Source organism: Elaeis guineensis, chromosome 14, assembly GCF_000442705.2.
Source record: "Elaeis guineensis isolate ETL-2024a chromosome 14, EG11, whole genome shotgun sequence".
Taxonomy (NCBI): domain Eukaryota; kingdom Viridiplantae; phylum Streptophyta; class Magnoliopsida; order Arecales; family Arecaceae; genus Elaeis; species Elaeis guineensis.
Window position 1 is genome coordinate 62,445,266 of NC_026006.2, and position 25,854 is coordinate 62,471,119.

The 25,854-nt window shown below is 48.2% G+C and overlaps 2 protein-coding genes across 4 annotated transcripts; one reads left to right on the forward strand and one right to left on the reverse strand.

Annotated features, from left to right (window-relative positions):
• Window positions 1–255: 255 nt before the first annotated feature.
• On the forward strand, window positions 256–6,412 carry LOC140853684 (leucine-rich repeat receptor protein kinase HPCA1-like). Of its 2 annotated transcripts, XM_073248399.1 has the most exons (19): window positions 256–669; window positions 1,185–1,308; window positions 1,378–1,449; window positions 1,758–1,832; window positions 1,934–2,005; window positions 2,136–2,297; window positions 2,416–2,490; window positions 2,575–2,646; window positions 2,766–2,837; window positions 2,950–3,018; window positions 3,113–3,187; window positions 3,278–3,349; window positions 3,460–3,594; window positions 3,703–4,175; window positions 4,249–4,410; window positions 4,682–4,818; window positions 4,915–5,134; window positions 5,219–5,454; window positions 5,741–6,412. In XM_073248399.1, the coding sequence occupies exons 1-19, from the start codon at window positions 519–521 to the stop codon at window positions 6,245–6,247; spliced, it is 2,961 nt and encodes a 986-aa protein (XP_073104500.1). In that variant the 5' UTR covers window positions 256–518; the 3' UTR covers window positions 6,248–6,412. The 2 variants fall into 2 exon arrangements, with proteins under 2 accessions (XP_073104500.1, XP_073104501.1); XM_073248400.1 differs by lacking the exons at window positions 1,758–1,832; window positions 1,934–2,005; window positions 2,136–2,297; ... (1 more) ...; window positions 2,575–2,646; window positions 2,766–2,837 and having other exon boundaries at window positions 257–669.
• A 2,717-nt stretch (window positions 6,413–9,129) lies between these two features.
• On the reverse strand, window positions 9,130–22,789 carry LOC105036421 (probable dolichyl pyrophosphate Man9GlcNAc2 alpha-1,3-glucosyltransferase). Of its 2 annotated transcripts, XM_073248405.1 has the most exons (6): window positions 21,976–22,789; window positions 21,756–21,863; window positions 21,096–21,257; window positions 20,609–20,861; window positions 9,580–9,682; window positions 9,130–9,326 (listed from the first exon to the last, which is right to left on the reverse strand). In XM_073248405.1, the coding sequence occupies exons 1-6, from the start codon at window positions 22,153–22,155 to the stop codon at window positions 9,320–9,322; spliced, it is 813 nt and encodes a 270-aa protein (XP_073104506.1). In that variant the 5' UTR covers window positions 22,156–22,789; the 3' UTR covers window positions 9,130–9,319. The 2 variants fall into 2 exon arrangements, with proteins under 2 accessions (XP_073104506.1, XP_073104505.1); XM_073248404.1 differs by having other exon boundaries at window positions 9,130–9,682; window positions 21,976–22,754.
• Window positions 22,790–25,854: the final 3,065 nt, after the last annotated feature.

A 25,854-nucleotide genomic window follows, 5' to 3' on the forward strand; every position in this document is an offset into this window, starting at 1 on the left:
TTAAGCTTATTTATTTTTCCAGCCATCCTTGACTTGGTCTCCCGGGCCCAACCATACTCAATTGAAGAGTTGGGTAAGGAGACTTTATTTGAGCGCCCGCGGTCGCCGCACCCACTCTTCCAATAACACCGTTTGAAGCTAAAATAATTAGCAGGCAAACATACCGCACATTGAATGCCACAAGTAGTTTATTTCTTCGTTGTTAACATCCACCACCACCTCCTTAAATAGTGGCCTCACCAGTTGGTCTTGCCGTAGGAAAAAAGGAAACAATGGAACCACTCAGATCTCCTTTGATCCTGACATGATTGCTCTACAGACCCAATAAAGGAGAGAGAGCCTCTCGAGACATCCGTTGTTGATTAGCTTTTAAGATAAGGCAAGGCTTTTTGGACAAAGCATCCTTTAATTTGCCAACTTCCAATCTCGTGATTTGATTCCTGCAACCTAGAAGCCATGATGGAGGGGACCATGGCATGGTAGTTGCAAGCTCCTCCTCTGCTGGCCCACTAAACTGAATGGCTTCTAAGAGCTGGCGGATCACCGGAGGTCGAAAAGGGATGGTAACTCCATCTTCTCCAAGCTGCTGCATGGGGACAGGCCTTCTACTACTGCTTGCATTCGTTTCAGGCCTTCGAGTCGGTTATGGCATCACAGATCCCACAGATGGTATTACTTCCGCTTCTCTGTCCCTTTGTATTGTAAACTAAGATTGAAATAGAAAAGAGGGTGGTTTCTCTTTGTTCGACATGGATTCCACATCCAAAGAATTGTGGAGTGTCCACTAAAAAGTGCTGTATTGCTATTACAACACTAAAGTGAAGATGGTATACCTCCTATTAGTATCTTTGTCAAAAAGGCCCCTCGCTATATTCCAAAAGAAGTCCTTTTGTCTGTAAAAATCACAAAAAAGAAACATGCAGTCATGTTCCAAATTACTAGAGTTGAATTACCCCCTTGATAACATGCAACAGATATTTCAGCAACGGGTCTCTAGATATCAATATTTAAGAAAAATTCCATCATCTGCTAGGTTCAAAATTAGGAACTTCGATCAGTAATTTAGCAAGTAATTCAGACGTACCTTTCTTCCAGTCAGGATATTTCTGGTAAACTTCATTGATTTCCTGTTTCAAGAGAGAGTAGCACATAAGGCTAATGACTAACCAATAAATCACTTGCAGCTGCTGCTCTCCGATCTCTAATTGATACATGGCAGAACACACCACCAAATTGGGGGCAGTCGGATGATCCCTGTGGCACACCATGGGTAGGGGTCAGCTGCCACGGTTCAAGAGTGACCGCCCTGTAAGGTTCTTCTGAACTCATCATGAGCTCATATTGCTGTAATCCCCTTACTAACCCATCATATTTCAGGACACTGTCGACGATGGGCCTCAAAGGTATATTAAGTGGTGACATAGGGCAACTCAGCGAACTGCAATCCCTGTAAGTTTGATACTGCAGCTCTGATAAAATTTGAATTATTGCAATACCATGTAATCTGCCGTTAAAAAATCATGATTTTTACTATACTTAACCTCCTGGATCAAATACATAGTGATTTAAATATCAATATAATGACACCCCTGTAATATGCCATTTTTGAATGCAAATTGCCACACCCAACATCAAAACCATCAGCACTTATCAAAATTCAGCATCATAGAAAGGTCTGATGAAAAATGTCTAAACCTTTTTAAGTAAATTAACCACAGTTATATATATATTAGGATTTTAAACAACGGTACCTGCAGGGACCTGTCGTACAATAATGAGCTTGGTGGCCCACTTACTGCAAATATTGGAAACCTGAAGAAGCTCGCCACCTTGTAAGTTCAACAGGCCTGTCACCAGGACCACCCTAATCCCATTCAAGTTTATCTATTCATTTTGAAGCTTCCTCGACCCTCGCTGCTTTCCTATTTCACAGAATCTTGCTCGGCTGCAGCTTCAGTGGCCAAATCCCAGATGAATTAGGAAATCTAGGAAAGCTCTCATACCTGTAAGATTTAGTGTAACGTTCTTATGCTGCTCCACATCATGGTTTTTCAAACTGAAACAATTTATAGGTTGAGGGATTTGAGATTTTTTTCTTTCCACCCATTTTTGCTGTCTTTGTATTTTTATTTCAGAGCTCTCAATTCAAATAAGTTCACTGGTAGCATACCTGCTTCCCTGGGTACCCTTTCCAATCTCTACTGTCTAGATGTGTCAGACAATCAGTTGAGCGGGCCCATCCCCATTTCCAATAATGGAGCCCCTGGACTGGACCAGCTTTTACAAGCAAAGCACTTGTAAGTATTTTGTACTCTTCATCATCCTGCTAACAATGGTGTAAATTAAACAATCTATAGAATTATCATATTACTTCTATCTAATGAATGATCTGTCTCTACATCACATGCTAAACAGTCATTTTAGCAAGAACAAGCTATCAGGTCCCATCCCTGAACATCTCTTCAGCTCAAAAATGTCCCTGATACACATGTAAGCTGCTACCTGCCAGTCGCCAGTTTCCTTCCCTTAGCTCTATATATACTTTCACAACTCCTGATGGTTATCTTTGGGCAGACTTTTTGATGGAAATGAACTTACCGGGGAAATTCCGCGTTCCATCGGACTCATAGAATCTCTCGAGGTTCTGTAAGTGTCTTCCAACCAGAAACATCTCCAGTTCTACGATCACATCAATCAGCAATCAGTTTCCCGAATTCCTTCTATTGTGCAGAGTGGGTTGATCATTATTTGCCCTTCTGTAACAGGAGACTTGACAGAAATTCTCTGACTGGCTCTGTTCCGTCAAGTATTAACAAGCTGACAACAATCAGTGAACTGTAAGCTATCTATTAACCAATCAACATTTAACCCCAAAAAAAAAAAAAAAAAAAAACAGATATAGTTGCTATAGGTAATAGCTTACAGTTTTTCCCTCTTGGCATCTTCCAGTGGTTTAGCAAACAACCAGTTAAGTGGACCAATGCCGGATCTAACAGGGATGAACGCCCTCAGTTTTGTGTAAGAACTCAACCGAGCTACTGGTACTTTCATGCCCTGCCCCTTCATTTTCACAATTAATGAGTAACTGGCACTACCCTCATATGATCCACAGGGATTTAAGCAACAACACATTTGATCCTTCAGAAATCCCAGCTTGGTTATCGCAAACAGAATCTCTCACTGTTCTGTAAGTTCTTGGGCTGCCCACGAAAATTGTAAATTAAGTAATTTTGATAACTAGCTGACACCTGCAGCCAACTTGCCGGTGGTCATGCAGAGTGATACAATCTGGAGGGCTTCATGGGCAGGTGCCAGAAAAGCTGTTCAGCCATCCTCGACTACAGCAAGTGTAAGTGTGCCATGACAAATGATTGACTAGAAAATTGAAGAAATCCAATGAACAAGCATGATAAATAATGACTTATTACAAACTATTTGATTGTTGTAAACCTTTGACAGAATACTTGATGACAACAAATTCAACGGTACCCTTGTCATGGGTGACAGCGTTAGCCAGCAATTACAGATTGTGAGTTTCAAAAATAACGACCTTGAATCAGTCATCCAGAGTCCCAGCTATACCAAGACTTTAATGTGAGAGTTCCAACAAACCAGTCTCATCACCGAGCAATGAAGTGCATTTTTGTTCTGCCCGTCGCTATATATCTTTTTGTTAATGCTTCCATTCACTGAAAATTGCAGACTTGCTGGAAACCCTGTGTGCAATAATCCGCGCTCAGAAGATATCTATTGCAGAGTTCATCAAAACCAATCATTACCTTACTCCACTAGTCTCGCCAAGTGTGGTCCTAACCAATGCCCCCCAGAGCAGAGTCTCAGTCCATCAGAATGCAACTGTGCTTATCCATACGAGGGAGAGATGTTTTTCAGAGGACCTGGATTCCGAGATGTGACAAACAGCACATTGTTCCAAGAGCTGGAGAGCACCATGTGGACAGCACTTGGCCTACAACCCGGCTCAGTGTTTCTTGATAACCCATCGTTCACTGACGATTCTTATCTGCAGTTGCAAGTAAAACTCTTCCCATCCGATGGAATGTACTTCAACCGGTCAGAGATTCAGACAATTGGGTTTGATCTGAGCAACCAAAACTACGAACCTCCTAATGTTTTTGGACCATACTATTTCATGGCATCACCATACCCATTCCCAGGTGTCTGCTGCATTCCTTGCTCAGCAAAATAAACCAAATGAATGTCTTATACTGAACAAAACTTATGTTCCAGGTGTTGCAGGAAGATCCCCAATGAGGGCAACGAGGGCGGGTTTGATCGCTGGAATATCAGTTGGCGGTGCTCTCCTTGTCCTTGGACTTGTAGGAGCAGGTGTCTATGCCTTGAGACAGAAGAAAAGGGCACAAAGAGCACTGGAACTAAGCAAACCTTTTGGTAATGTGCCTCATGAAACATGTCATTTAAAATGGTTTTCTTCAGCAAGTGAAGCATACATCCATTGGAGAAGGCAGGATGCATCGAATTGCAACCTCACACAGATTGGCCAGCAGGCTTATTATCTTAGACTAAAAATCACAGACCCACCAATATTCACACAATTGCTAGATACCATTTTCATCTGCTAATGTACCTTATTTTTGTACCGTCCTAAATTCAAGCACCATGGAAACACCAAAGTTTTCTGACCGCATTCCTTACATTTCAGCATCATGGACTCACAGTGAAGATTGCGCTGGTGCACCACAATTGAAAGGAGCAAGATGGTTTTCGTTTGATGAACTAAAGAAAAGCACCAACAGTTTTTCAGAAACTAACGAAATTGGATCAGGCGGCTATGGAAAGGTAATATTTTGATAATTCATGTGTCACATTCATTCAGAAAATCTGATATATTGGGAACGTTTGATGAATATTCACGCTATTCTATTTCCTCTTCAGGTCTATAGAGGAATGCTTTCAAGCGGGCAACTAGTTGCAATTAAGAGGGCACAAGAGGGATCCAAGCAAGGCGCGCACGAGTTCAGGAATGAGATTGAGTTGCTATCTAGGGTTCATCACAAGAACCTCGTAGGACTTGTAGGTTTCTGCTTTGAGAAAGGGGAGCAGATGCTCGTATATGAGTTCATGCATAATGGAACACTACGTCAAAGCTTGTCCGGTATGTTCCCCAAAAATATCACCAAAAAATTCCTTAAAATCATTTCTTTATAGTTGTTTATATCTTTTGTTGCTACAATAAAAGGGAAGAGTGGAATAAAACCGGACTGGAAGAGGAGACTCCGCATTGCACTAGGCTCGGCAAGAGGATTGGCTTATCTTCATGAACTTGCTGATCCTCCAATAATTCACAGAGATGTTAAGTCAAGTAATATCCTTTTGGATGAAAACTTAAATGCAAAGGTTGCAGATTTTGGCCTCTCGAAATTGGTATCAGACTGTGAAAAAGGACATGTTAGCACACAAGTAAAAGGAACAATGGTGAGTGTGCTGTTCTAGATATTAGTGCTGAGTATTCTACTTCTTTTTTTTTTTTTTTTGACCAGCGTTTAACTATGTCGCATGCCTCTGTTTATCTTTTTGTCATACATTTGTAGCAACTACATTTTAAAAAGCGAAAAAGAACCATTTGTAGCAAATGTCACAAGGTGTACTAATGGATTGAAATGATAGTTACATTAGAACTTGATTGAGCTTATGCAACTAAGAATTTGACATAATCAGAACAAAAGACAGTATTCTTATCATTTCTATTCCATCTTTACAGGGCTATCTCGATCCGGAGTATTATTTGACACAACAACTGTCAGATAAGAGTGATGTTTATAGCTTTGGGGTGGTGATGCTAGAGCTGCTGACTGCTAGGCAACCAATAAAGAAGAGCAACTATATAGTTCGCGAGGTCAAGACGGCAATAAATATGAAGGATGAAGAGTACTATGGTCTCAAGGAGATAATGGATCCCATAATTCAGAACACAACACATCTCATAGCTTTCAGACGATTCATAGAATTGGCCATGCGCTGTGTCGAAGAATCAGCTGCAGACCGCCCAACAATGAGCAATGTTGTAAAGGAAATTGAGACGATGTTGCACAATACTGGTATGGACACGAACTCAAATTCAGCATCTTCATCTGCCACAGACTTTGGAAACACAAAGGGTGATCTTCATCATCCTTACAGTGATTCATTTCCTCGAAAGGATGTTAGCAGCGGTGCTTTCGAATATAGTGGTGGATACTCTCCGTTAGCAGATCCTGAGCCCCAGTAGCAGATATTCTTTTCCTTTTACATGATCTTTCTTCGCTGTAGATCTCCAGTATATATTTGTCAGCGTCCTAAACAAAGTATACACAGACCACTAAATGTTACTGCAGTTTGTAAGTATGGATAGTTTCCCCCCTAAATAGAACGCCAAATATATATATTTTGGTAAGTCTAGATAGTTTCCCCCCTAAAAGGAACGCCAAATACATATTAATTTAATAATCTGAGGGATAATCTAATTCTCTCAATAGTGAATTGCAATTATTATCCGTAGCATGCGGCTTTCTTCAAAAAAACCATGTTTTTAACACTTCAACCAACATTTATAATCGGCAAGTGTATAAGTTTTTTACTCCTTTTTTGTAATTTCTTGATTTTTTTTTTTAAAAAAAATCTTGAGAATTAGTCTTTCTCCTGTGTTTCCCTTCAAGGAAAGAAAAACTAACCCTGATAGATGGTCCAAGACTAACTTATTCTGTTTTAAAGGAAGCAGGACAAGGTTATCCACTAGAGAATTACTCCATGCCAGCCATTTAGTTCAGTCTTTTTCTAACATAAGGGACACCATTCCTCATCATAAAGGCTAGAATAACAAAAGAAATTAATGAATTTATATCCTCACAGCCATGGTAGTAATTATGACACAAAAGGAATAAATCAGGATGAAAATTGTAACTGACAGAGACCTAACATCATGTCATAGTGCATGGGAGGGCAGGGGCCTCAGGGACATACGTTGGATTTAATTTTAATCGTCAATTTGTCATATTTTTCTTTTATTTTTGGTTATTTTTAGATTTTAATAGATTATTGTGAATCAAGGGGCTACAATTACGAAATCTCAGATTTAGTCCATAGCTTGATGGGTCTAGATATATACTGGTATTGTTAACATGGTACTATAATCATGGGTAATGCATCCCACCCACGCCCCCCTCCCCCACCCCCCCCCAAAAAAAAAAAAAAAAAAAGAATCTACTGCCTTGTGATGGCTATTTTAGGGAGTTTAAATGTCTTGTTTGGTTTTTGTTTCCTTCAAATAGGCAAGTTGAGTTAGGTAATGCAAAAGATGAACAAATTCTGGGTTCTCTTATATATTGGGATGTTATAGAACAAGCATAAGACTTCGAAATCCTGGGAATGATTCCCAGGTCCAGGAGTAATTCTGATATTCTCTTTCCTATATCCTTTGTTTTGACTCTCTTTGTTTTGATTCTGTGCTTCTTTCTTTTTTTTGTGTGTGTGTGTGTGTGTGTGTGTTTAACATCTGAATTTTGTTGTCCTTATTTTCCTTTCAAAAACTAATCCTCAAATTTAGCTCTATCAATCTTTACACATCCCTCCATCAACCCTTAACCCCTGATACATAATTTGATCTTTTAACTGCCCCTCCAAACACCTTTTTTCTTTTTTCATTTTTTTTCCTTAACTTATATCTGAGCCCCTCAATTAAACCCTAAATCCATAGGCTAGATTCTATTTAGTCAATTCCTCTTTCCTATCAAAAACTTGCCTTGTTGGTTCACAATATATGAAAAACCAGATCTAACTTTTGAATGGACAGCAAGTCATTAAATCTATTCCTAAGCACCTCCAAACCCTCTTGTTTCCCATCTCATACCCAGTTTCAAATTTTTAAGAGTTATCACCTATCTAATATCAACTTTGCATTGAAATTCCAGCTTCCATTATTTACTTTTAATCAGAACTCAGGTCTGAATTGAATTTTCCAGCAAAATCCATGTTACTTCAGCTCTAATCTCCTGATCCCTAACAAGTTTCCTTCTGTTGATGGTCCTACATCAATAACAGCATGATTTGCACACAATGGAACATGCACAACCTTTTGCTGAACTATTATTTCCAATAAACGATGCAAAATGTATCTGAAAAAAAAAATCAAAATTAACAGCTACTGATTCTCATCCACGGCCAAGCATTCATTGAGAACAGCATGAGGGCTAAATAATCAATGTACAAGCACTGGAAGCAGAGAAAGCACGAGCCTAGCAGCAAAAATGGCACCTAAATCTATCTTCAGAAAATCTTTTATGTTGCATGAGCAAGAGAGGCCCACCATGAAGCCATTTATATCCTCAAGAAAGTCCTTTATCCTTTATGGAAGACCTTCTAACTCACCCCGTCGAGCATGAGCAATTCATGCTAATTTTTAACATTCAAGCTGTTTAGTGAAGTCTCTTTTCTTTTTCTTTTTTTTCCCTGGTTTTTATTTTGTGGGGGAGGATGTTCAAGATCATGGAATAAGCTACCATGGTATCATTCAATCATTAACTCGTTTAGGCTAATTCTTGAATATATCTTACTAACGATATGAAATGAATGTAGTTGATTGCAGGAATATAAACTCGCACATCCAAAAGTTCAAATACCAGCACTACTACAAATCACCCCATCTGACAATGAGAAAACCAAATGTTCCACCACTTAAGTTAGGCATATAACATTTTGAACGACATCACCAAAATAATCAGGCATATATATAAAAGGAGTAGCATGCTAGTAGGTCAATTCTGGATTTCACTTCATCGACTTCGTCAACCCCTGCTTAAACCATAGCCAAAGAAAGCACATGACCTAAGTAGCTCACTTTTTTACCCTATAAATTAGTCCACTTGTGCAAAAAATGCAAAAGACTAACAAAGAACTAGTGTATTTATTAGCTTCTAAATTCCAAGCTACTGAATTTCATTTCTATTGCATGAACTATGGATTGCAAAATTCTTATCTGAATCTGCAGTCTTTGCAAGATAAAAAGAAGTGGCCAAGGTCGCATGAATTTTTTTGGAAAAGAAGCAAAAAAGTACACAGGGATGGGTTATTTCAAATGGAACAGGAACTTTTAAATCAAGCGCACACACAAACGTATCAGTTGCAATAATTTCAAAGAAGATCCAATCCATTCATAGTTGAAAATAACAACTACAGGCTAAAAAAGACATCAAACATGCATAATGTTTGCTTAAATCTCAAGATCAAAGATCCTTTTTTCCTCTCTCTGTCCGAGTAGAGCAGTCCGGTAACATCAATTGCTTGGTATTGGTGTGAAGAGTTAATATCACAAACTGCGAGAAGCAAAGTAACATAATCATGGCCTCAAAGAGGAAAGGATACTTTTTTGGTGGCCGCAAACTTAAGTAAATCACATGAAGTATGAAGGAGCACAACAATGGCAAGGTCATAAGTGCTCTCTTTCTAATAGAGAAACTGTTTGCTCTCATCCCACTTCTTCCATCAGGTGAGTAGAAAATAAAACCAAAGAGAGCAAGAACAGAAATATATTGCAATATTAAATGATCACGGCAAAGAAGAGGGTACATGGAAAGCAGGGCATAATACATCAACCATCCAAACAGTAGAGGCTCTTCCAGTGCTAAAAGGCTTGCAGGTAATAGAGGCAGCAGAATTGACTTCTCGTGCACTATCAGTTCCCCACATGCAAAATGAAAATTGAGTTTTAAAAACTTAAACATTAGCATGATATAAAGATGTGACTGATTATAGATAATGTTGGGGAATACCGACTGACCCCGCTCGTGCCGACTTATAGTCGGGCATATACGACCGACCGACCGACCGACCGATCGACGACTGTCGACCGACCGAGGATATGTCGGTCGGACGGACCCTTGCTGCCCTCCCGACCGACTGCACCAGGAGGGTTCGATGCCCGACTCCCGCGACGTGCCCGACTGACCGTCGGAGGGGTCCGAATCTCTACCCGATGCCCCTCAGCTGGCCACCGACCCAAGGTCGATCGACTCCTCAAATCGCCGTACTACTGTCAAAGATTGTCGGTCCTGACAACAGCATGCGGCACTGCCGCCTAGGGGCATTATCCCACCTAGGGTATGGGTCAACCCTAGCGATTTGACAGCCCCACGGCGATTTGACACATTCACGGCGACTCTGACAGTCTACAGTGAATTGATAATTCTTCAATTGTCCGCGCTATTAATGACGGCGTCATACCATGCTCCACTATATATATCGGGGAAGGCAACAGTGCTAGAGGTCCCTTCGAAACTCTTGGGGTTGCCCCCTCTCTCTCTCTTTCCCTCTCTCGTTGAGCTCCTTGTTCTCTTTTCACTGTTGCCTAGTCTCCTCTCTGACTTGACCGTCGGAGGGTCCCCACCGGAGCCGCCTCCGATCAGTGCGGACTTTCTTTTGCAGGCGCTCGTTCCCGGCGACCAGGCGACGAGGAGATTGGCCGCAACAGATTGGCACGCCAGGTAAGGGGGCCCTACAAAGCAACGCTCATAGTGACAAGTTAGTGCTTCATCGGCAGCACAGGGGACAGTAACCCCCACAGAATTCAAGATGACAAAGATAAGAGCTCAGCGATCGAGGGTCACTGGATCGGCGAGGCGCTCTTCCCGTCGGGAAGAGGCCTCTCCTCCACCCTCCGCGGCGGAACCTAGCTCTCCACACCCCGCGGTGACCACGGAGGCGCAGATCGCGGCGATCGTACGGCAGATGATCGTGCTGACGGATGCGGTCAAAAGCCTTCAGCAACAGCCGGTCCACCTGCCGCCATCACCGGCCGGGCAACCGACGGCACGTCCGATGCCCTCCAGGAGTAGCCGCCGACACCCGCGTCGATCTCCGTCACCTCCGCAGGAGCACCTGCCACCGCGCTCCCACAGAGAGGAGGGGCGGCCGCGGCGTGACGCCCACCGGTCCCGACAGCATTCTCCCTCCCAGCTGGAATGAGCGAGGAAGGAGAAGCGACCGCGAATGCCGTCCGCCTCTCTCTCGGACTCTTCCGGAGACTCCACTCCTGGGGTCTCCCAGCACCGACGGACAGACGACTACGAATGCAGGTTAGAGAAAATCGACCGTCGGCTCGCGCAGTTGCAGGTGGACGGGCAGAAGTCTTCAAATGACGTTGACTTTCAGACTGCCCAACCTCTCTCCCGACTCATCCTCGACGAACCGATCCCCAGTCGGTTCAAGATGCCGCATGTGGAGCCTTACGACGGCTCCACCGACCCAATCGACCACCTGGAGAGCTACAAAGCTCTCATGACGATTCAAGGGGCAACCGACACTCTCTTTTGCATCGGCTTCCCTGCCACGCTCCGTAAAGCTGCCAGGGCCTGGTACTCCGTTCTTTGATCGGGAAGTATCCACTCCTTTGGGCAGCTCGAGCACTCTTTCATGGCGCACTTCAGCACCAGCCGGAAGCCGCCGCGAACGTCGGATAGCCTTTTTTCCCTCAAACAAGGAGAAAATGAGATGCTCCGACACTTCGTGGCGCGGTTCAACACGGTCACGCTCGAGGTTCGGGATCTTAATGAGGACATGGCCGTCTCGGCCATGAAACGGGGGCTGAGGGCATCCCGATTCACTTACTCCCTGGACAAGACCCTCCCCCGGACGTATGCCGAATTGTTGGAGCGCACGTACAAGTACATGCGCGCGGACGAAGGAGCTTCCGACTGACGTCTGGCTGAGCCCAAGGGCCCGAAGGAGAAGCGGAGGAAGGGTCGGGACCCCGCCGAACCTAGCAGGCCCCCGACCGACGATCGGGTCTTGCCTCCGCGACGAAACCAGAAGTTGCCTCGACGGCAGACTCCAAGGCCGACACGCCCCATGTACGATTCCTACACTCCCCTCTCTGCTGCTTGTGCACAGATTTTGATAGAAATCGAAGGAGAGGAGTACCTGCGACGACCTCCGCCTCTGAAGGCAAAGGGCCTCGACCGACGGAAGTATTGCCGATTCCACCGGGGCCACGGTCACAATACCGAGCAATGCATCCAGCTTAAGGATGAGATTGAAGCTCTCATCCGCCGAGGATATCTCGATAAATTTCGGAGGAACCCGCCGACTCAACCCGTTGCCGACCGACGACCCCAGCCGACTGAAGAAGCGACGACTAATCAGCCCACGGCCGGGGTCATCAACATGATTTCCAAACGGCTGGGCCCGGGGACGTCTGCTGGAGGAGAGCCAACGAAGAAGCCACGCCTGGATGATGCAATCACTTTTACAGAAGAAGATGTTCGGGGCATCCAAACTCCCCATGACGACACTGTTGTTGTCTCGACAACAATAGCCAACTATGATGTAAAAAGAATTTTTGTAGATAATGGAAGTTTGATGAACGTTTTGTTTTACTCGACCTTCTCCCGGATGCGACTATCGACCGACCGACTCAAGAGGATCTCCACACCCCTAATAGGTTTCGCCGGAGATGCTATCACGACGGAAGGAGAAGTCTCTCTGCCCGTGACGGTCGGCACCGAACCACGACAAAGCACAGTCCATCTGACTTTTGCGGTCGTCCTAGTATTTTCGGCCTATAACGCCATACTTGGAAGACCCGGACTAAACGCCCTCAAGGCGATTGTCTCAACGTACCATCTCTTGATTCGGTTTTCGACTAAAAACAGAGTCGGAGAGATGCACGGAGATCAACAGCTCGCTCGTCGATGCTTCCAGATCTCCGCTCAAAGCGATTAGTTGAAGGGCCCCTGATGATCGACAAGCTAGACCAACGGGAGGAGGAAGAACGGGGTGAACCGACTGAACAGCTCATCCCCATCCTGATGGCTGGGGATCCCGACCAAAAGGTATGGATCAGGTCTCAACTGCCTAACCCAGAACGACAACGGTTGACGGAGCTGCTGAAGGCCAACGCCGACATATTTGCTTGGTCGGCAGCGGATATGTCGGGCATCCCCCCGGAGACAATAACGCACCGACTCAACATCGACCCGACGATGAGACCGGTGAGACAAAAGAAAAGGTCTTTTGCTCCTAAAAGACAGAAGGCCATCGACGAAGAGGTGGACAAGCTACTCGAGGCGGGCTTCATCAGAGAAGCTACATATCCCAAGTGGCTCGTCAATGTTGTCATGGTCAAGAAAGCCAACGGGAAGTGGAGGATTTGTATCGACTACACCGACTTGAATCGGGCCTGTCCGAAAGACAGCTTTCCACTTCCAAAGATCGACCAGCTGGTAGATGCGACGTCCGGGTTTCGACTGCTCAACTTTATGGACGCCTTCATTGGGTACAATCAGATCCGGATGGCGCCCAAAGACGAGGAGCACACTGCCTTCGTGACCCCCAAGGACCTCTACTACTACCGAGTAATGCCCTTCGGGCTGAAGAATGCCGGCGCTACCTACCAACGACTTATCAATAAGGTCTTCAAAGACCAGATCGGGCGCAACATGAAAGTGTACGTGGATGACATGCTGGTAAAAAATGCACAGACTGCAGATCATGTTCGAGACCTCGAAGAGGTTTTTCGCACTCTACGACAACATCGAATGAAGCTGAATCCGACTAAGTGTGCTTTTGGAGTGACCTCGGAGAAGTTTCTTGGGTTCCTCATTTCTCAACGAGGAATCGAGGCTAACCTTGAGAAAATAAAGGCAATCATCGACATGCACCATCCGAACACCAAGAAGGAGGTCCAGCAGCTGAACGAAAAGATCGTCGCCCTCAGCCGATTCATCTCTCGATCGGCTGAAAGGTGCCTCCCGTTCTTCAAAACTTTGAGGCAGGCGAAGGGCTTCTCTTGGTCGGATGAGTGCCAACGGACCTTCGAGGATCTGAAGAGGTATTTGGCTTCCCCGCCATTGCTTGTGAAGCCTGGGGTCGGGGAGACATTGTATCTCTATTTGGCCACTTCCTCCGAGGCGGTCAGTTCGGTGCTCGTCAGAAAAAATGAGAGCCGAACTCATCAACCTATCTACTATACCAGCAAAGTGCTCCGCAGTGTTGAAGCTCGATATTCGGAGACGGAAAAGATGATTTTCACCCTGACCGTCTCCGCACAGCGACTCCGCCCGTACTTCCAGGTGCATGCCATTGTGGTTCTCACCAACCAGCCCCTGAGGGCGATATTGCGCCGACCCGACACATCGGGACGACTGGCAAAGTGGACAATGAAGCTCAGCGAGTTCGACATACAGTACCGACCGCGACCTGCCTTAAAGGCCCAGATTCTGGCCGACTTCATCGCAGAATGCCCGATGGCCGACCAAGGGTCGGAAGACATGGACCCCGGATGAGACGCGGTCTCTGAGCCTGACCCAGCCTCTACCTGGGTACTGCACATCGACGGAGCTTCAAACGCTCAGGGGAGCGGGGCTGGGTTCCTGCTCACCAACTCGGATGGGGTAGTCACCGAGTACGCCCTCCGATTCGACTTCAAAGCCTCCAATAACCAAGCCAAGTATGAAGCGCTCCTCGCCGGCTTAAGGATGGCAAGGGAACTTGGGATCGACAGCCTCCGGGCATTCTCCGACTCTCAGCTGATCGTGGGGCAGGTCAAAGGCAAATTCGAGGCACGAGATCCAGCCATGGCAAAATATCTTCAGAAAGTGAAGGATCTCGTGACGCGCCTCGGGTATTTTGAAATCTCCCACATCTCCAGGTCGGAGAACGCCCGGGCCGACGCACTCTCCAAGCTGGCGACCTCGGCTTTCGACTCTTTGGGCCAGATGTTCGTAGAGAATCTCGAGCAGTCGAGTATCGACAAGGTCGAGGAGGTGCTACAACTGACGGCCGAACCAAGCTGGATGGATCCGATTGTTCGGTACCTGACCGACGGGATTAACCCTGAAGATCCCGCGGAGGCCAGGCGGCTCCGATGGTCGGCCTCCCAATATGTGATCATGGATGGCCGACTCTACAAAAGGTCGTTCTCCCTTCCCTTGCTCAGGTGCTTGGGACCGACCGACGCAAATTACGCACTCAGAGAAGTGCACGAATGAATTTGCAGGAGTCACTTGGGGGACAAATCCTTAGCCTACAAGGTCCTGCGGCAGGGTTACTACTGGCCCACCATGAGGAAGGACGCGGCTGAGTTGGTCCGGAAGTACGAATCATGCCAGAAGTACGTCAACGTACAACACCGACCGGCCAGCCAAATCACTCCTATTGTCGCTCCATGGCCCTTCGCTCAATGGGGGGTCGACATTCTCGATCCTTTCCCTCCAGCATCGGGCCAAAGAAAGTTCATAGTCATCGCCATCGACTACTTCACCAAGTGGGTGGAGGCCGAGCCCCTGGTGCAGATTACCGAACGGAAGATGGAGGACTTCATCCAAAAATCCATCATCTTCAGGTTCGGATTGCCGCATACCATTATCACCGACAACGGGCGACAGTTCGACAATCAGGACTTCAGAGACTTCTGTGCGAGGTTTCACATCATACACCGACTGACTTCAGTCGGGCACCCACAGTCCAATGACGAAGTCGAGGTGACCAACCAGATCATACTACACGGGCTCCAAACCCGACTAAATGAGGCCAAAGGCCTCTGGGTCGACGAGCTGGGCTCCGTTCTGTGGGCTTACCGAATGACCCCCCGCGTTCCGACCGGGGAGTCGCCTTTCAGTTTGGCCTATGAGACGGAGGCGATGATACCACTCGAGATTGGGCTGCCATCTATCAAGGTCGAGCAGTATCAAGAGCCGGACAACTCTGATTGCCGGAGAGCCGACCTAGACCTCCTCCCCGAACTACGGAACGAGGCTCAACTTCGCATGGCTTCATACCGACAGAGGGTAGCCCGATATTACAACGCTAAGGTCAAGCCAAAGCTCTTCAGGACTGGGGACCTAGTCCTAAGAAAGGCAGAAGTCTCGAAGCCACTAGACCAAGGGAAGCTAGCTCCAAACTGGGAAGGACCCTACATGGTAGCGGACACCTACGGGCCAAGGGCTTACCGACTGAAAACTCTGGAAGGGAAACCCATTCCCCGGACCTGGAATGCTGACAACCTAAAGTTGTATCACCAATGAACTTTGTACTTGTTCGTTCAGAATACAAATCCAGTTTCAAATTTTGGAGTCTTGACTCTTCGACTGATGATCGGCGCTCGCCAAGAAGGATGAGTCCCGACGTCCCGACTTGGACTTGATGTCCACATGGAGCCTACGGCCCGATCATCGACGATGTATCGGACGCTCATAAGGGCCGAAGCATCCATGACAACGGGAGTTAGCACTCCTTCTACGGTCGAACTTTCGGGCCAAATGATCGGCTAACCTGCCGACTAAGCCCCGACCAAAGAAAGGCTTAACGCCTGCGCGATTGCCGTCGTGACTCACCGACCGAGCTACGACCGATCGAAGGATATTCGGCTTACCACCGTCTATCACACAAAGCGACCACTGTCGCGTTCACGACTCACCGATCGAGCTACGGCCGGCCAGAAGATATTCGGCTTACCACCGTATATCATATGGCGCAGTATAAATACCCGACACAAGGGTATCGGGATTCGACTTATCATCGCTCCTCCGACTAAAACGCACCAGACGACATCCGACTGAACGCGTCAGAAGAGACCCGACTGTCAAGTCTTATCCGACGGTCGGTCGGCTTTCGACTCAACGATCACGCCCGACTCACAGCCGGGCGAAGGATGCCCGACTCACAGCCGGGCGAAGGACGCCCGACTTAGGCAATCGACCATCGACAGGCCGATCCAAAGTCGGGACTTATTCTACCTTCGTGGCGACGCGAATTACCGAACATCCTAACTGATCTATATGGGTTAGCGACTCATGTGTTTAAATGCATCCCACAACATATGGAAAAAAGAAAGACATGCAGAGGGAAAAAGTTCAAGTCCAAAAAACTTTGACTTTGATTTCATTGAAGATCAAAATAAGCTTACAAAGCTGGGCCAAAGCCTGAATACAAGCCGGAGCAAAAGGAAAAACAAAAATAGAAAATCGACTAGTCCTCAGAGTCGGCCTCCTCCACTGGATACCGATGGGGGACGATCGGCGAACTCGCTCTGGCTTCAGCAGTCAGGGCCGCCTGATCCTCGGTAGCTCGCTCTATGTCTTCTTCGGCTTCCGCCCTGGTGGTGAGGCCTCTCGATGATGGGTCGGCCGTCTCCTCCACAGCTGGGGCCTCTGACTCTGACAGAACGATGCTGCTGAGATCGAGCTCCGGGTACAGGCCTCGAACAGCTTCCCGAGCATCTTCATACCCGACCCAGTACGAAAGGAAGCCGCTCTCCAGAAGTTCTTCTCGATACTCTTCCGAGTCACGAAAGTCTTCGACAGCCCGACCCAAGGCCTCCTTCGCCGACTCCGCTTCTGCCCTCGCGATGTCTGCGTCGGCCTGGGCAACGGATAGACCTTCCTCCGCCTGGGAGCTGCTCTCGGTCAGCCTCCAGCTCCTTGGCGAAGCTGTCCCGCTCGTGCTGAAGCCGACGGACGGTCCGGGACTTCTTCTTCGTGTCGTCCCGGGTCGACTGCAGCTCCGACTCCGACGTCGCCAAGGCTGCTTTGAGTCGGGAGACCTCCTCTGTAAGTCGGGAGACCTCCCCCTCGAGTAGGCCCTCCCGTTCGACCGACTGTTGCAGCTGGTCGACTAGGACGACCTTGTCGGCTTCAACGGCGGCGACCTTGTCTCTCCAAGCCACGCGCATGTCGCCGAACTTTCGGTATCCGGTCTCTAGCTCGGATATGTTGAAGACCAGCTGCACAGAATGAAACCGACCGTCAGGAGACCGGGTTTACGGGAACTACATTGAAGGCAAAAAAGAGGGAAACTCACCCGGATCATCATCGGATAGAATGAAGACAGCATGTCGGAGACACGCTGGTTCTTCATCGCCTCGATGTCAGCAGGGAGAAGGAGCACCTAGCATAGTCTCCTGGCCAAGTCGTGGTTGGCCAGGCCCGATGCACCTTCGGGGAGTGGAAAGTCGGTCGATCCTCCATCGGTCGATCATCTTTCGTCGTCCGACGCCATGGGGGCCTTCCCTCGGCTAGACGCCCAGGCCCTGACGTCGGAGATGGACGGCAGGCTTGAGCCCGATCGAGTCTCGACCGACGGTGCAGCAGCAGCGGGCGCTGGTCGCTCGGGTTCGTGAGCCTCCTCCTGATCCTCCTCTGCCGGCTGGGCGGCCGGCACTCCATCGACCGACTCAGCCGCCCTTCTTTCGGGTGAAGCGACGTCCTCGCCCGACGGTCCCTCGGACGGGACTTCGACGAGCACTGTCGGTGCCGACAGTGCGATGACGGGCTCCACCCCCGACCCAGTCGGTTCGCTCGGTGGAGCTACGTGGGGCCTCTTGGGAGGCCACGACGGTCCGGCCCCTTGCGCCGGCCTCTTTCGGACAGCGTACTGACGTACGTCGGCCGCCGTTAGTCGTGATCTCGATGGCATATCTGCAAACAACGACGAATGGTCAGCACTATGAAGAAAGACGAAAAGAAGAAAAAAGGGAAGAAAAATGAAAAACCGACCTAAGCGAGGGATCGGGCTGAGGCCGGCGTCATACAGGGCCTGCTCGGTGACGAGCTCCCTCTGCTTCGACACCGAGATATCTTTTAGTCGGTGGAAGTCTTCCCGATCTTCGGCTTTCACCCAACTGTTCTCATTCGGTTTGGTTCGGAGATTCTCCCAACGGACAGGAAACCCCCAAGGAGTGGAAGACGATGCAAAAAAGAACTGGTTCTTCCATCCGTGAATGGACGACGGAAGACCAGTGATGAAGGAAAGCCCTTTCTGAGGATTGAAGTACCACCACCCTCGAGCTTTAGGGTGGGGTCGGACGACGAAGAAGGCTCGGAAGAGGGAGATCCGAGGGTCAGTCGGCAAAAGCCGACACAGAAGAGCGAAGCTGACTATTAGCTGAACTGAGTTCGGCACGAGTTGTGCCAGGCACAGCCCGTAATAGTCAAGGATGTTTCGGACAAACTCTGGGACCGAAAAGCGAAGGCCGGCCCGGAGGTCCTCAACGTAGAAGGCCACCTGGCCCTCGGGCGGGTTGTTGACCCGACCGTTGGCACCAGGTGCGAACAGCCGAAACCGCTCCGGGATGCAATATTGCTCCTGGAGCCGATCGACGTTCGGCCCCGAAAGTGAAGAAACCTCCATCTCCGGGGTCGACCGAGGGTCGTCAGTCAGCTCTCCCGACCGACTGCCTCGTGGAGATGTTCTGGCCATGGACTGAAACGAATGACCGAAAATGAAGAAGGAGGAGACGGTGAAGATGGGGAAGGCCCTTAGAAGAAAATTTGAAAGGAAGGAAGGCGGAGTACCTGGAACTATGCGGGCAGAGTCTCGACAGTAAAGTAACGGGGGGGTAAAAACTGAATATGGGCGACCATGTATATATAGTACCCCCCGACGGTCGAGATGAAGGTGCGATCAACGAGGAATCCCCAGATCTCGCCACGTGGCATCATCCGATCCGTCCGTCGGCCCGACGGTTCGACGCACCCATCCTCAGATTGAGCCACGTCACCTCAATCCGCTCCAATGGATCCGTCCCAATGGCCACATGCCACGTGGCACAAAGGCCGTGACGTTTCGTATCCCCGAAGGGGCGGCGGGAACGACGGTTTTCCTTCCTGATGGGACAAGACGTCTGACACCGACATGACATCTGACACCAACAGGACGTCTGACACCGACGAGACGTCTGACACCGACTGGACATCTGACGCCAGCGAATCGCCCGACATTCATGAGATGCCTGACATCATATCAACCCACGGTACAGTCGGAACTTGGCACACAGAGGATCCACTCCTTTTCGCCCGACGCTACTGCCCAAATGACGACATCGGCCAGCGCGCCATCCGACTCAGGAGTGGAGGGGGGCAACTGTTGGGGAATACCGACCGACCCCGCTCGTGCCGACTTATAGTCGGGCATATACGACCGACCGACCGATCGATAACTGTCGACCAACCGAGGATATGTCGGTCGGACGGACCCTTCATGCCCTCCCGACCGACTGCACCAGGGGGGTCCGATGCCCGACTCCTGCGACGTGCCCGACTGACCGTCGGAGGGGTCTGAATCTTTACACGATGCCCCTCAGCTGGCCACCGATCCAAGGTCGGTCGACTCCTCAAATCACCGTACTACTGTCAGAGACTGTCGGTTCTGACAACAGCATGCGGCACTGCCGCCTAGGGGCATTATCCCACCTAGGGTATGGGTCAACCCTAGCGATTTGACAGCCCCATGACGATTTGACACATTCACGACGACTCTGACAGTCTACAGTGAATTGACAATTCTTCAATTATCCGCGCCATTAATGACGGCGCCATACCACGCTCCACTATATATATCGGGGAAGGCAACAGTGCTAGAGGTCCCTTCGAAACTCTTGAGCTTGCCTCCTCTCTCTCTCTTTTTTCCTCTCTCGTTGAGCTCCTTGTTCTCTTTTCACTGTTGCCTAGTCTCCTCTCTGACTTGACCGTCGGAGGATCTCCGCCGGAGTCGCCTCCGGTCAGTGCGGACTTTCTTTTGCAGGCGCTCGTTCCCGATGACCAGGCGACGAGGGGATTGGCCGCAACAGACAATGTTAAAGGAGATCAATGCTTGAGGAACATACCTTGGTAAGAGAACAGGTAGAAGGAAAATGAACTATTAAGCAAAGCATATAGGAAACCACGATCACTTGGAGCCTTTACTTGCCGAATAAATGAGGGCAGGAATGCTGAGACAGTAGCAATTAAACTAAGAAACTTCATTGACTGTATTGGGAACAGTCTCTTCCACTTAATAAAAATTGAGGTGCTACACCAAAAGTTGGCAACATAATCTTCATATTTTCCTCTCTCAAATGGAGATAATCGAGAAAGAACCTGTTTATGCTCATGAAAAAGAATAGTTCTAACTTCAGTTACTATGAGAGAGAAAAAAGTGGACACCCCCATGAAATTAGCCAGTTCTAACTAGAATTTGTGAAACAGAAAGTTGAGCATGAATCTAGTGGCTATTTCAAAGCATGGTTTCAGATTTTGATCAGTCAAGGAAAGAAAACAGATGATACATTAATCAGTAATGAAGTGATAAGAATCAGGAACTGGGCCTTTTACCTCCATCACTGCTTCCAGAGAATATAGATAAGGCTGCCAGACAAGTGCAAATGTTCCAATGACCACTAAGCCCAGTTTCATAACCTCAAAAATTGGATTCTGACGCCCAAGGCATTTTCCCAGAAGATGGCTAAAAAATGCTGGTGCGAAATATAAACTCATCTGAAAACAGATGAATAGATATCATGAAATAGCAAAGCTAAACAATATGATAACCTACAATAAATTAGTTGTCAGTGTAAATAACTGCTAAAGAACTAAATATTTTTCATGATTCTTCTCTTACAGCAGTTGGATATGTTATTAACTCAAAAACCTTATAGAAAAGGTTACAGTCATGGAAGAAAGGCTAGTCGAATTGGATACTTCACCTAAATATCAAATAGACCAAGTTGATTGTCAGCAGAAGCAGAAAGTTAACTTTTGTTTATGGCGTTCGGAGTGCAAATTTATCTAAAAACCATTCCACAATGATCAAATTTGCCTTTTATGAGCATCAAAAGTCCACCTTTTCAAGGTGATTATGTTCAACAAAAGGGGCTTATTAGCGGAGATCATGTAAACTATCACCAGATTGATTAAATGCAGATTTCAGACCTCAAAACGCCGTCCCTAGAAAAGAAAAAGAAAAAAACGAAAGAAAGAAGAGCAAGGGAGGACCTGTTTGTGGTTGATTGCAAGACTGAAGAGGGCAGAAGCAACAAGCTCATTCCTCGACAAGACAGCGGCAATGGCTCCGAGTGTTAATCCAAGGCTGATGCAATTATACTGACACAGAAGCACCATAAGAAAAACCCAGGAGAAAATGAGCACTGCAAGAAAGCCATCCACACGTACAAACATCATCACACAATTAAAAGAACCCCTACAAATAGCTAACCTGGAAATGGCCGTGATCAATGAGGATCAAACAAGGGTAGAGCAGAATCATGGCGAGCAGCCATGGCGCCGACCTTCCTTCTTTATCACCACCGACATTACGACGACAATAAACCCAAACAAAGTAGAGAGCAGCCGGAAAGAAGAGGAGCAAGTCCGACGACAGCACCGTCCACCTCATCAGCCAAAAATTTTAATGATTGAATGCATTCGTCAGCCAAAAATTTTATCTTAGAATTCATATTAATATTGACTACTATTTTTTTCCTTTGTTTTTTGATAAAATATATAAATCAAACATATTCGGCATGAATATAGAATCAGAAAATAAAATAATTTTCAATGAAGATGAAAAAAAATCAGTTTCGTTCATAGAATATCACCAGAATAATTCATAACGTACAATACCATCCAATTCACCGTCACGTTGACCTCTTTGTAGACATGAGATACTTGAAGGACTACCGATTACTTCTAATCCTCCAAAGACGGCAAGTTTTAAGGTGGGGAGTCATTTCTTTAAATGTTTCCAAATTTTGTCATTGGGTAACTTTTCCTCCCGCTTTATCGTCAAATGCTAGAAAATTAAAGCTACCTTTTCACGTTAAAGACGACTTCGGCTCCAAGTTGACAATAGCCTAGAGCCTCTTGAGATAGTTGCAACAGCCTATCGCCCTCTTGTTATGACAGCTATTTACTGCACGAGAGCATCATCTCATTAGACTCCTTTCCTTCTCGGCATCCCTTTAAGCTTATTTATTTTTCCAGCCATCCTTGACTTGGTCTCCCGAGCCCAACCATACTCAATTGAAGAGTTGGGTAGGAGACTTTATTTAAGCGCCCACGGTCGCTGCACCCACTCTTCCAATAACACCATTTGAAGCTTGTTGCGGCCAATCCTCTCATCGTCTGATCATCGAAAAATGAGCACCTGCAAAAGAAGTCTACATTGACCGGAGATACTCCGGCGGAGACCCTCCGACGGTCAAATCAGAGAGAAAACTAGGCAACAGTAGAAAAGAATCAAGGGGGGCAGTGAGGGAGAGAGAGATGGAGAGAGAGCCCAGGAGCTTAGAATGAACCCCATAACACTGTTGCCTTCCACGTTTTATAGTAGGACGCGGCGTGGTCCTGCCATTAATGACGCAGACAATTGGAGAGTTGTCAAATCGCCGGAGGCTGTCAGAATCGCCGTGGGTTGTCAAGTCGCCGTGGGGCTGTCAAATCACTAGGGTTGACCCATGCCCATGACAGGACAATGTCCCCAGGACGGCCACGCCGCAGGTCCTTGTCAGGACAGCTGCCCATAGCAGTCGTACGGCGTTTGAGGGAGCCGACCGACCATACGTCGGTATTCGACTGCGGGATGTCAGGTGAAGATCCGAGGACACCGTCGACCGGTCTGGCGCGTTGCGGGAGTCGGACATCGGCTGCCACCTTCGACCGACGGTGAGTCGGTAATCTGGGCTCCGCCGCTAGGCTAGTCGGGAACAAAATGGGTCTGCCCGAGCGGGACTCCTTTAGTCGGATAATGTCGACAGCTACTGTCGTCGGTCGTCGGTCGGTGCGGTCGGTAGAGTCGGACGTCGGTCGGTAGAGTCGAGGGTGAGCCAGTGTAAAAGGAGTCGGTCGGTATATCCCAACATTTGCCCCCTCACTCCTGAGTCGGATGTCGTGCTGACCAGCGGTCCCATATGGGCGACGGTTTTGGGCGAAAGGAGTGGATATCCATCGCGCCGTACGCTGATTCTAGCATTCCATCATGTCACGCTCCGACTCTGGCAACCGTACCAATGAATGGTCGACGTCAGACGTCCCATTGGCGTCAGACGTCCCATCGGTGTCAGACGTCCCATTGGGAACAGGAATCATCGTTTCTGTCGTCTCCTCGGGAACACGAACCATCGTCGGTTATCGAATCCTGAGGCACAGTTATTTCATCACGTGGCAGGGGGCCATTGGGCCGAATCCGTTCAGGCGGATGGAGGCGACATGGCTTGATCTGGGACGGGTGCGTCGAATCGTCGGACCTAGGGAAGGCCCAGATGCGGCCACGTGTCAAGATCTGGGAGATCCTCGTTGGGCATGCTCTCATCTCGATCGTCGAGGGGCACTATATATACAGGGTCACCTGCATCCAAAACTTCACTTTTCACAGCTCTGTCGCCGAGACTCTGGTCGAGTGGTTCCTTTGTCTCAGGTAGTTGTCCCTGTCTCCCTCCTAGGAAAGTTTTCTCGAAGCCTTTGTCTTCTTGTTTTTCGCTCCCTTGGAATTTTTTCTTTCTTCATCCTAATCCTTCTTCTCTGGGACTAGCATCATGGCTAGGACCTCTCCTCGTGGAAGTTTATCGGGGAACCCGACCGACGATTCTCGATCGACCCCGGAGGTTGAGGTTTCTTCACTTTCGGGGTCGAACGTCGATCGGCTCAGGGAGCAGTACTGCATTCCGAAGCAGTTTCGGCTGTTCGCCCCTGGGACCGATGGTCGGGTTAACAACCCGTCCCCGGGCCAGGTGGCTTTCTATGTCGAGGACCTCCGGGCCGGTTTTCATTTTTCAGTTCCGGAGTTTGTCCGGAACATACTGGACTATTATGGAGTTTGTCCGACGCAACTGGCACCGAACTCAGTCCGGCTGATAGTCAGTTTTGCCCTGTTGTGTCGGCTTTTGCCGACCAATCCTAGTATCTCCCTCTTCCGAGCATTTTTTATCCTCCGACCCCACCCTAAAGCCTGAGGGTGGTGGTTTTTCAATCTTCGGAAGGGTCTTTCCTTCATCACTGGTCTTCCATCGTCAATCCATGGGTGGAAGAACCAGTTTTTCTTTGCTTCTTCTTCACTTTCCTGGGGGTTCCCTTCCCGTTGGGGCGACCCCCTAACTCGGCCGAACGAGAATAGCCGAGTGGAGGCGAACGATCAGAAGGATTTCTACCGACTCAAAGATATGTCGGTATCGAAGTAGAGAGAGCTTCTTATCGAACAAGCTCTTTATGATGCCGGCTTGAGCTTGGTTCCCCGCCTAGGTACAGTTCGGCCTGTTAGCTGTTTCTTAGCTTTTTGTCTATCTCCAAATTTGTACTAATTTTTTGTTGAAATTGCAGGTACATCATCGAGAATGAGGCTGATGGACATCGAGATTCGGCAACATGCAGCAAGGAAGAGGCCGGCTACCGGGGCCGGACCATCGTGGCCTCCCAAGAGGCCTCAGATAGCGTCGCCGATCGATCTTACGGCGATGGGGATGCAGCCCGACACCGAACGCGCATCGGGCTATGAGCCGGTCATCGCACTGTCGGCTCCAACGGTGCCACCCGAGGTGCATGCTGAGGAAGGGCTGGCCGAGGGGGCAGCTGAAGGAGCGTCGGCTCCCCCACCCATGGAAGAGGTTCGGGCCGAAGCGTGCGAACCTGAAGGACCTGCAGTGGCTGCCGCTGCAGCCTCGAGAGGGACCCAGTCGAGCTCGAGCTTCCCGTCTCTCTCCAACTTTCAGGCCTGGGCGATCGGACGGGGGAAAGCTCCAATGGCGTCGGGTGACGACACAAGGTCGGCCGACCGAGCCACGTCATCCGACATCCAGCTTTCCGAGGGAGCGTCGGCCCTGGCCAGCCATAACTTGGCCAGGAGGTTGTGCCAGGCAACCAGTCTCTCGGCCGATCGGGAGATCATGAAGAGTCGGACGATGTTCGACATGCTTTCTTCTTTCTTTCTGACTGTGATCCAGGTGAGCTCCTCTTCTTCACTCTTCATTTTCATTATTATTTTCTATCAGCTCGATCTTCTGACAATCGGCCTGTTATTTGTAGCTGATCTACAACATGTCCGAGCTGGAGGTCGGGTATCGAAGGTTCGGCGACGTTCTTGCGGCCTGGAAGAGGAAGGCAG

Coding starts and splice junctions, on each gene's coding strand:
- LOC140853684 (XM_073248399.1), top strand. CDS start 519: ATGGCTTCTAAGAGCTGGCGGATCACCGGAGGTCGAAAAGGGATGGTA. Junction 3,019..3,112: donor ATGAACGCCCTCAGTTTTGT/GTAAGAACTCAA, acceptor TATGATCCACAG/GGATTTAAGCAACAACACAT. Junction 5,135..5,218: donor ACTACGTCAAAGCTTGTCCG/GTATGTTCCCCA, acceptor CTACAATAAAAG/GGAAGAGTGGAATAAAACCG.
- LOC105036421 (XM_073248404.1), bottom strand. CDS start 22,155: ATGAGGTGGACGGTGCTGTCGTCGGACTTGCTCCTCTTCTTTCCGGCT. Junction 21,864..21,975: donor TTGATCACGGCCATTTCCAG/GTTAGCTATTTG, acceptor CTTCTGTGTCAG/TATAATTGCATCAGCCTTGG. Junction 9,683..20,608: donor CTACCTGTTCTCTTACCAAG/GTATGTTCCTCA, acceptor GGGAACTGATAG/TGCACGAGAAGTCAATTCTG.